This window comes from Gymnodraco acuticeps, unplaced genomic scaffold (genome assembly GCF_902827175.1).
Source record: "Gymnodraco acuticeps unplaced genomic scaffold, fGymAcu1.1, whole genome shotgun sequence".
Taxonomy (NCBI): Eukaryota; Metazoa; Chordata; class Actinopteri; order Perciformes; family Bathydraconidae; genus Gymnodraco; species Gymnodraco acuticeps.
The window spans coordinates 277308-287500 of record NW_022989931.1 but is presented as its reverse complement, the minus strand read 5'-3'; the positions used below and the strand labels follow the sequence as shown (position 1 = coordinate 287500).

Here is a 10193-nt window from a genome sequence, read left to right as displayed (position 1 = left end):
TCCATCTGTATCCCCCCCCCCCCCCCCCTGCCTGGACCACCTCCTGTCTTGCTAATTACAATTGATTTATTATGGACCACGCAGCTTATCAGGTGCCCGGTGAAATTACAATGGGTGTCCGAAGGCTGTGAGGAGAAAGGGGGGGGGGGGAGGGGTTGGCGGTGGTCAATGTCGAATGGCAAAATCAATTAGCATTGATTGGCAAAAGGTTCATTTTGCCAAAGAGCACGCAGTCGAAGGGGATTAAACTTCCCTGGCCCCACGACAACTTTGATACGACACAATGGCTGCTTCTCTGGCTGCGCTATAGTTAACAAGCTTTCAATAATATAACCGCATCTGTTGTTTTTTTAACCTCACACGCAAACTCTCTCTCTCCCTCTCCATGTGGCTGTGGCTGGATTTCAAATCAGGCATCGGCTAGTCGGGGTCTAGCTAGGACACAGATAGCATTGATCAAGTATCAGGGAGTGAAATCCCTGGAAAGCTCGCATCTTAATCCTCATCAAGGAGCCGGCGCAGAATTCAAATCATCCTGCTGTAGGCACTCAGTGAAGGCTTCATGGAAAACAAAACACACCAGTGGAGAAACATGGATCGCCAGGAAATGAAAAATCAACTGTCTGTCTTCAGTTATTTGTTAACGAAAACAACCTGATCAGAAGCTGTGAAAAGGGACTCCTTGACAGTTTGATGGCCAGTCGTTTAATCAAAATCAGTAATAATACATTATTTATTAAGGTGGAAGTGTTGAGTTGTAAATGTAATGACACACATTTAGGAGCTTAAAATGTACAGCAGGTAAGATGTTTGTCGGTAAAACAGAGAGGTGACGATTCTCTCCTGCCTGACACCTCCAAACCAGAGTGTGTGTGTGTGTGTGTGTGTGTGTGCGTATCGTACCCTCGATGGCCAGCATGGCTCTCAGCTCTCTGTTCAGCAGTTCGAAGCGCCGCTCCAGATCGTGCTCTTTCTCCCTGTGGCAAGTTAGAAAGAGAGAGACGGTGTGAGAGTGGTGGAAAAAAACTAAGTTCATCAATATGTTAATGACTAAATCATTAAGCGCTTAAAGAAACCTGCAATAAACATCGATTCAGCTACTCTCCTGAACCTTCTCCGGCTTCGCATTAATCTACTGCACATAACTGATACACACACTCACACAGCCCTGGGTGAGTGTGTGTGAGGAAAGGAACGGTAATATAAAGAGAAAGGTGGTGGAAATACATTAAAGAGGTTAAAGTAAAAAACTATGGAATGAATGTGTTTCTAGACATGCCATGCGTGTGTGTGGTCTACATGTGAGAGTATATGTGTGTGTGTGTGTGTGTGCAGCACAAATTAAATTCTTTCCTCTTTCAGCCATATTAAAAAATGAGCTTATTCGGCCCCTAATAGAATTTGTCCTTCACAGGCGCCTTTTCTCTTCCTCTCCTCCACACAGAGGGAACAGAAAGGGCTAATAATCAGCCCTTCTGTCAATTGGCCCCTTTAAAAGCCTTTCCCACGATATAATGTGATTATGAATACTTCAATCTCTCCTCCACCCGCACACTTTGAAATCCCGACTGCTGCAAATGAAGGAAAAAGGCAGCGCGTGTGTGTGTCCACCTGTCGCAGCTGACCACATACAAAGAGACTAGCGATGGAATGATGATCGCCACATTTCTATTGATTTCATATCCCGTCCGTCCACATGTAAATCAATGAGTGGATAGACAGAAGGGGCGAATGGAGTGGAGAGAACAGCTTCAACGAGTTTCATGTAATGCTTGAATGGAAGTGCGATATTTCCAGGTTCGTAATGCTTCTTGAAAAGATATATAAAAAAATAAGTTCAAGGGTGTCCAAACTACGGCCCGGGGGCCAAATGCGGCCCGCGGATCATTTTGAATCGGCCCTCGACAAATTCAAAAAGTATAATGGAATATGGCCCACAAAATGAAACTTGTGCTTGTCTTATATTGTACTACTTAAATACAAATGTAAACATATATTACACATTATTTCATGTGTTAATAATAAGACTACTTTTCAAATAAATTCAGTCAAGTAAAGTTGTTAACATGTTCCAACATATCTAAGTTGATAAGAAAAAAGCCCAATGACTTATTTACATAACAAGCTTGAAAGACACCCTTCCTATTTCTCCTTATTATAATCAATCTGAGGCTTCTGTTTTAACCCTTAGATGCATAAGTGGGTCTTTTTTGGTGGTTTTCTTGAAGTATCTTTGTAATTTTTTTTTCTTCATCATTTCATATTCCAGCTATTCCTGAAAAAACATGTTTTGGATATCATGCCATTCAAATGTTATACATTTTAAGAAATTGTAGTTTTTGTATTTCTACCCCAGCTTCAATAAGTGGGTCAAAAATGACCCGCATGCATTTTCTATGGGATCCTATGGGAACCTTTGATTCTTGTCACCTGTTTCTGTCAGGAATACATTCACTGTGGACCACACAGACTACATCATAAGTGACACCTCTATGAGTAGACAAGAGGAGAAGAGATGAGTTTTGAAAAGGGACTGGAATACTGTGAGGGTCTCAGAATAACGGAGATCTTTGCATCGATATGTTCAAAACGGGTTTTTTCAAAATGTAAAAAAAATGTCTAAAATTATAAATAGTGAAAAATTAAATATAAAATATTTCTAGTATGAACCAAAATATAATACTTAATATTATACAAGTGATGTTTCTTAACCAAAATTACACAAATGGCATAACATTATTCTAATACCGGTCCTTTTTGACCCACTTATGGAAGAGTGTAGGGTCCAGTCACTCGTGCATCGAAGCCAGTGGTTCTCAAACTTTTTTCACTCATGTACCCCCTTTGAAAAGAAAATGCAGCCACGCACCCCCTGATCAGCGCAAAAACAATTTGTTAAGGAAAAAAAGCCTATATAAAGAGATACAGTACAGTGCTGTACCATCAGTGTCTGATTTATTAAAACAACAACCTTGTAACTGAGAAACACTTAAAGCTACATTTAAATTGTTTACAATCCATCACTAAATTCATGGCAAACCAATTTTAACATCATGCAATAACACTAAGACGACATTAGTTGCATTGAACTGATCTTTTTAATAAGTTGTACAATGTAGTGAGAAACATGGGCTCGTGCTTCACTGAGGAACTTTGTCATTCTGACAGGGAGGCACCTGCAGTTATTACACTTCGCGTTTTGAAATATGTGTAACTTTGTTAATATAAAACCCACACTGCTCAAACTTCCTTACTTTTCCTAAAATTGGAATATTTATTTATTTTGGGGCGTGGGGAATGAAGAGAAAACAATATATGAGCATTTTATGAGCATGGGATTTTGACCCCTCATATAAACATATGCATAATGCTGCGCTATACTTTGCGGCCACACGCCGTTGCCAAGCAACACTTATTGTTTAGGTGTCCTTTGATAAGCAGGCAGTCATATCATTAGCTAGAACTAGATCTGATAGATTTGGACATAAACGCGAGTGAAGTCTAACCGGACGCGAGAGAGGGATCAGAGATCAGATCAGCTGCTGCTGACGGAGAACACGCAGCTCTGCATGATCACAGCTCCGCCGCTGACCGTTGAGTGGAGCAAAATTAAAAACACTAAGAGTTAGACCTAACACACTTAGCTAGTTTATCTACTCTGGAACTAGCTAAACTAGTTATAAATATGTGTATTCTTTACTGTCGGTCACTTAGTACAGGTTCAGCGAGCTGCACGAGACTGACGGGCTGTCAGGAGAGGGAGAGGAAAAGAGAGCACCCCGTTTATTATTCCCATTTTATTATCCAGAATTAATGTAAACTTTTGAAGAAAGTAGTTCATCTACTATTAGTAGTTTGTTTAAATGCATTACTTATGTTGTTTTTTTCATTAACATAAAATAAATCTCACGTACCCCCTGCAGTACTCCAACGTACCCCTAGGGGTCCGCGTACCCCCATTTGAGAACCACTGCTATACAGGGTTAAGGCACGAGCTTCCAACACTCACAAGCCTCATTTACCTACATCTGATTGGCCCTTCGTATATTTTTCTGTATGTGGCCCTCGGTGAAAAAAGTTTGGACACCCCTGGTCTAGTTGAAAACAAAGCATTGTGGGTATAATGTGTGAGTGTCAGAGATACGTACAGCAGAGAGAGCTGGTTCTGGCGTCGGATCAGGGCGTTCTTCTTGTTGACCAACATGAACCACTCCTGCATCATGGCCTCCTCCTCCTCTTGTTTGTTGCCTGTAAACAAACACAGAAAAACAAGCAGGGTTACCAAACGGTACTACATTTCTATAAGCTGTTCATATTTATTCCTCCTTGCACCCTGTTGAAGCCATAAAGCGAGGTGCTAAAAGATCAAGCTAAAATAGAGTACAACAACATCCAGTTACAGAGAGGGAGTCTGTCTGATAGTAGAGCTGCAGCGAGTCGTCCATGAACGGTAAAATAACTGTTTTGATAATCAACTATTAAGAGAATTTCATGCAAAGATGGTAGAAAAAGGCTGGATTTAGCCTCTTAAATGTGGAGATTTCCTGCTTTGTACTGTTTTATATCATATTAAAGTGAATATTGTCGATTTGCGACAGACGTTAAAAGACATCCACTGAAATGTGTGAAACTGGGATGGACATTTTTCATTCATTTCTGACATTTACCAGCAGATCAGTCTATTAGTGGCAGTCCTATCTGATAGATGGATGGTCATCTCCTGTTATTATATGTCCCTTTAAGACACAACATTAATGCGAACCCATACACATACAGGAAAGAGATGATGCAGATAAACGACTCACTGCAGAGTCACTATGTCCACCAGTTATTTATGTGTGTGTGTGTGTGTGTGTGTGTGTGTGTGTGTGTGTGTGTAAATACACTTCTCGCTTATGGTCCTTGTGTAAACATTCACATATACTTCACACCATGTCTTCACAACGTCAATACAGCTTCAACCGGGCAGGATTAACTCAGCGATTACCGTCGAGCGCCTTTACAGAGTGGAGCCTCTCACTGTAGGGCAATACATATCCCAGCAATCACTCAGCGGGCCTCAGAAAACACGTCTCTGCAACTCTCCGACTCTTAGTGTAATACCTGTTCCACACACAGCTCAGATGCATGGCTAATGTAAGCCTAGCCCACGCCTGGGGCTAAAGCTCTGTGTTGTAACTCACTCACAGCGTACAATGGGATGCAAAGAACTGATATGGACAAAGTGCATTGAGAGGAAACCTTTAAATGTGAACAACAACACAATAAAGTCTCCATGGGTCATGTTTCACCTGGAGCTAAAACCGGACATCAATGAGGCGTCTGTCGGCTGCAGCAGAGGACTTAAATCAGACGTTTATAAGGATTTAAAAAGTGAATTAAAGTCCAAACTATATTAAAACAGTTTTTCATTCGTCTTTTTTCAATTTCTTTAAATGCAAGGACTAGACCACAACTACTTCTAAGTTATTGAGATGTGCCTGGTGGTTTTAAATGTATTTTAAACATCAGTTATGGTGGTAACAGCATTAAAATAGGCCCATCACAAACCCAAATGTTTTATTACATATATCAATCAATCAATAGGATACGGATTATGAATTGTTATCTAATTTATCTCGTAAAAGCAACAGGATCAAGTGTTCACATGTATTAATATTAGGGATGCTCCGATCGGCAATTTTTGGGCCGATCGCCGGAATCAGTATCGGCCCATACCGATCGCCGATCCAATCGAGTGGGCGGGGCCTATGGGGATCTTCTATTTAAAGTGATGTTTAAAACTCAGTTAATGCTCGTTCACTGGACACAAACAACCAACATAATTATTACATTCAAATTAAGTACATTATTCAAGTTTACATTCACTTTGGAGAATAACACGGGAGCGGAAGCGCTCTCTGTTCCTCTCTCTCTCCCTCTCTCCCCTGACAGCCTGTCAGTATCTCATGCAGCTCACTGAACCAGTAATGAGTGACCCGACAGTGAAGAATAAACATATGTATAACTAGTTTAGCTAGTTCCAGAGGTAGATAAAATAGCTAAGTGTGTTAGGTCTAACTCTTAGTGTGTGTTTTGCTCACAGCGGGTGGAGCTGCAGGATTTCTGCTTCACACACGTTGCATACCGCTATTTTACTGTCATTTTCGGACACCTTAAAATACTGCCAGACCGGTGAAGCCATTTTGGCGAGCTTGTACAGAGAAATGTGTCGTCATAACTTTACGTCATGCGATGAAGAATTTGTATAACATATTAATTAGAATTCTCAAATCAAAATATAAAACTGTTCTATAAAAGTCCTTCCTCATTAATGCACAATATATTAGATTTACAGGATGTACAGCAGAGTAAATACCTGTTACCAGATGTAGACATATGTCAGTGTTTTAGGTTCAATGTGTGTTAACGCTCATTGTTGTAAATTGTTTGTTTTTAGCATTTCGATGTCTCTTTCTCTCTGTGTGTGTAAATAAACGCGGCTGCGGTCAGTTCACTTAGCACTGTTTATGTCTGGAATTGGGATATGAGCTTTGTGGCACTGGAGGCCATTTAAGCAGCGACAGCCGCATTAATCTGACACTCAGCGCGTCTGTGAAGAGAAGAAATGGATGAAAACAGAGGACGCCAGATGAAAGATCGTCTTAAGGCTTATGTTATTATCTCTCGCTGGTTTTTTTTATTTTCTCCCGCTCTCAAGAGGAAGGTTTAATAGCTGGAAAGCCACGACAGGCATCATAACAGAATTAACACTAAGAAGACATTTCATACCACTTATTTATTAATTGGGGGTCCTCTGAATGACAAGACAGGCTTTAGTGGACAGTATAATAGCAGAAGAACATGCCAAGTTCTGATGTTTTATACAGGAAGGATCGCTGAGATAATTTCTTCAATTTATTTTCTCTAATATGTGTCTTATGCACGTATTATTTATGACAGATTTAAAGAGAGCCATGTGGAGTTTGAAGCTTATTATTCTCACGCTTTTATTGCAAGAGTATAAGCTTAAAAACAACATGTTGGTGCGTTATGGGCACCGGAATACGATCACAATCTGTGCAAAAATGATGGATTCAGCTGCTCAGGACAGGAGGATATCACACACACACACACAACACACACACACACACACACACACACACACACACACATACACACACACACACACACACACACACACACACACACACACACACACACACACACACACACACACACACACACACCACACACACACACACCACACACACACACACACACACACACACACACACACACACACACACACACACACACACACAGTGTTGGGACGACAAAAGGCAGGCGTGTGGTGTGTGTGTGCGCGGACACTGGTGAGTGTGTGGACATTCGTGATACTCTGAGCCAGCAGATGTATGTAATTTCATTTAGGAGGGTGGAGCGGGGAGGGAGGGAAAGAGAGGAAAAATGAGCGAATGAAAGAAAGCTTCAGGATTTAGCGGAATCGGGGGCTCGTGGATTACAGTAGTCAACTTTGAAACGGACGACACTCGGAGGGGGGATAAAGCGGCGCTGACAGGTCATTGTGCTGCCTCCAAGTCAAATAAAACAAGCAAATAATAATGGCAAATATTAAGCTCCTGTGACATTGTGGCGAGGCGGGCTGGAAGACGAGGGGGATTATAAAGCTATATCCCCCACCGCTAGCCAGCCAGCAGCTAGCAGCCAACCACCAGCCGCATCTCATGAAAGGAGGGAGGGGAGGAGGAGGGAGGAAGGAAAGGAGAGGGAAAGACAGGGAGGTCACAGGAAAGGTAGGATAGGAGGGAGAGAGGGACAGAGTGGAAGGGAGGGAGAGACAGAGGGAATAAGGGCGAGCAGGTGAGCGGTTTCAAAGCCAAGAGAGAGAGGAGGGGATGGAGGACGATCGACAGCTGCTCAGTCTCTCCAGAGATGACCTCTGACCTCCAGAGACTACCTGACCCTCAGAGAGAGACAGAGGAGGGATGCTGGTTTTCAGACTAAATCGACTCATATTTACTGTTTTTGTTATAAAAAAACTCCAAATATAAGACACATTTTACATGACATTGGAGAACTTAAGGGCAGTGGCATTAAAGACCTATTGGTAGAGTAAAAAAGGAAGTACCTGGTGTGTTTTGTAATAACATTGAGAACCTAACTTGATTTGTTGCTTCTTTGTCTTTCATTTAGTCTGTAAAATGTCAAAATAACACATGGGCGCATCTTTAAATAGCTTTTTATTATCCAAACCCTTAAATATACAATATATTACAAGAAGAAAGTCCTTTGAGAAGGATTTTTGAAGCTGGAACCGGAAAACGTTTGACATATTTTCTGATAAATTGTTTAAAAGATTAGTCGAATATATCGTTATCTTGTTTTGTTTCTGAAGAAATCCACAATCGTTTGAGAAATAGTTATTTTTAGCAGCAATGTTAACACAATGAAATCAGTTCATCAGCTTAACTGCATTGTTATTGTAGGTACATAGTACATCAAATAAAATAACAGTTAAAAGGAACTGCTGTTACAGTTTTATATACCCTTAAATTAGAGCTGTACTCACAAATTACGGCTCTAGGTTTGATTCCAAGTAGGATAACCTTTTTTTCCCCAAAATGTATCCCCTTGTTGTACTGTATTGAGTGCGCCCACAAAATGGCATATGTTAGGAGTGACAACAACAGAGGGAAAGCTGTTGTGAGCGTGGTGTTGTATGAAGACGGTGTAAATGTCCCTGGCATGCTGACACTGTGTCTGTGAATCCAGCCTTGGCTCTGAGAAGCTGTGGATCCATGCTGGCTCTCTGGGGGCCATCTTGGATCAAAGCATCTGGCGGTTTGGCAGGGTGCATTCTGGGTCTTGCTGCTTGCCTTACACGCCGTTTCTCAACCAAAAACAAGCCAAAATCGACGGAGACTGGAGAAATACGTTTGGCACGGGTACAACGTTTGATCAGGACATCAAAGGCTTAGTGAAACGAGTCAGACGGAGATACACAGGGCTTCCCCGCCTACAGGAAACTTTATCGTCATTAATATCATGTTTGGTGTTACCCCAGCGATCAATGCGGCTGCGATGGTGAGAAACACACTAGATACAATCAACTCAGACACACACACAGCCAAGATACAAGTGATACACACATCCCGACAACCCCTCTATCTGATTGCCCGTCTCCCTCTTCTCTTGTTTCACTGTCTCTCACACACACAGCCGAGTACAATGACACAGTGCAGTGTGTGTGTGTGTGTGTGTGTGTGTGTGTGTGTGGAGAGAAAGACTGTTATCCTTAAGGAAATAAGAAAGGCTGGTTAGGAAGGGTCATGTGTTTGTATGCATCCATATGAGAGTAAGAAATAAAGGAAACAGACAGGGTGAACAGACAGCCTGAGCCTCTATAGCCAAATAAGATTAAGATAGCGATCTTGGCCACTGTTGCATTCAGGGTAGATAGGAATAATGAAACCCACCCTGAGGTGGTCAAGCTGCTGCTGATGGCCTGCACTGGTTTTTAATTAAGTGTGTAATGCTACTATTCTAGGTCTGACGAAATGCATGCAAGGAGTATTTGTAGTGATAAAATATGGACTTGTTTTATTTGCTAATTACTAATTGATTTATAAGGCATTGCAGTGAAACATAGTGTTTTATTACTTGGAATTAAACAAACTATCCTCCTTTTCTCTAACAGGCTTCGCAAATAAAAACTGCTACAAAAAAGGTTTCCTTAAAAAAGCTTCTTCATAGACATCCAGTCTCAGGAAATCAAGATGATTTAAGTTCATCCCTATGTCCTTGTATAGCAACCACTACAAGTGTGTTTCTCAGTTCATCCTTCATTAAAGGAGGGGTAGGTAATTCACTTCAGAAACACTTGTTATATTCCATGGAATGCTCTTAACATCCCGATAGCAATGAATACATCAAGTGCTTTGACAAAAAATACAAAATGTATCTCGTGCCCTCATTGGTCATGTGCGCGTTCGTGTGTTGGAGGAAGTCTGAAGGAAGAGGCAGATTTTTTTCGGCTGCGTACTTTCAAATTCTAGCGCACTCAAGCTGGTTTCTCCATTCTTACCTACCCTACCTTTATGGTGTACACTTAGTTGCTTGGTGAGCTACTCCTCAGCCAGCACTTTTGCACTTAAGCTGCAATTAATTTTCAATATGAATTTTTTTAAATA

The 10193-nt window shown here is 41.4% G+C and overlaps 1 protein-coding gene across 1 annotated transcript in view; it reads right to left on the bottom strand.

Annotated features, from left to right (window-relative positions):
• ehbp1 (EH domain binding protein 1) overlaps positions 1-10193 on the bottom strand; it is a gene marked incomplete at its 3' end in the record, with an annotated part of 170572 nt that overhangs the window by 8487 nt on the left and 151892 nt on the right. The window contains 2 exon segments of the mRNA XM_034209946.1: positions 904-977; positions 4149-4248. Coding sequence (XP_034065837.1) covers positions 904-977; positions 4149-4248 — 174 coding nt within the window.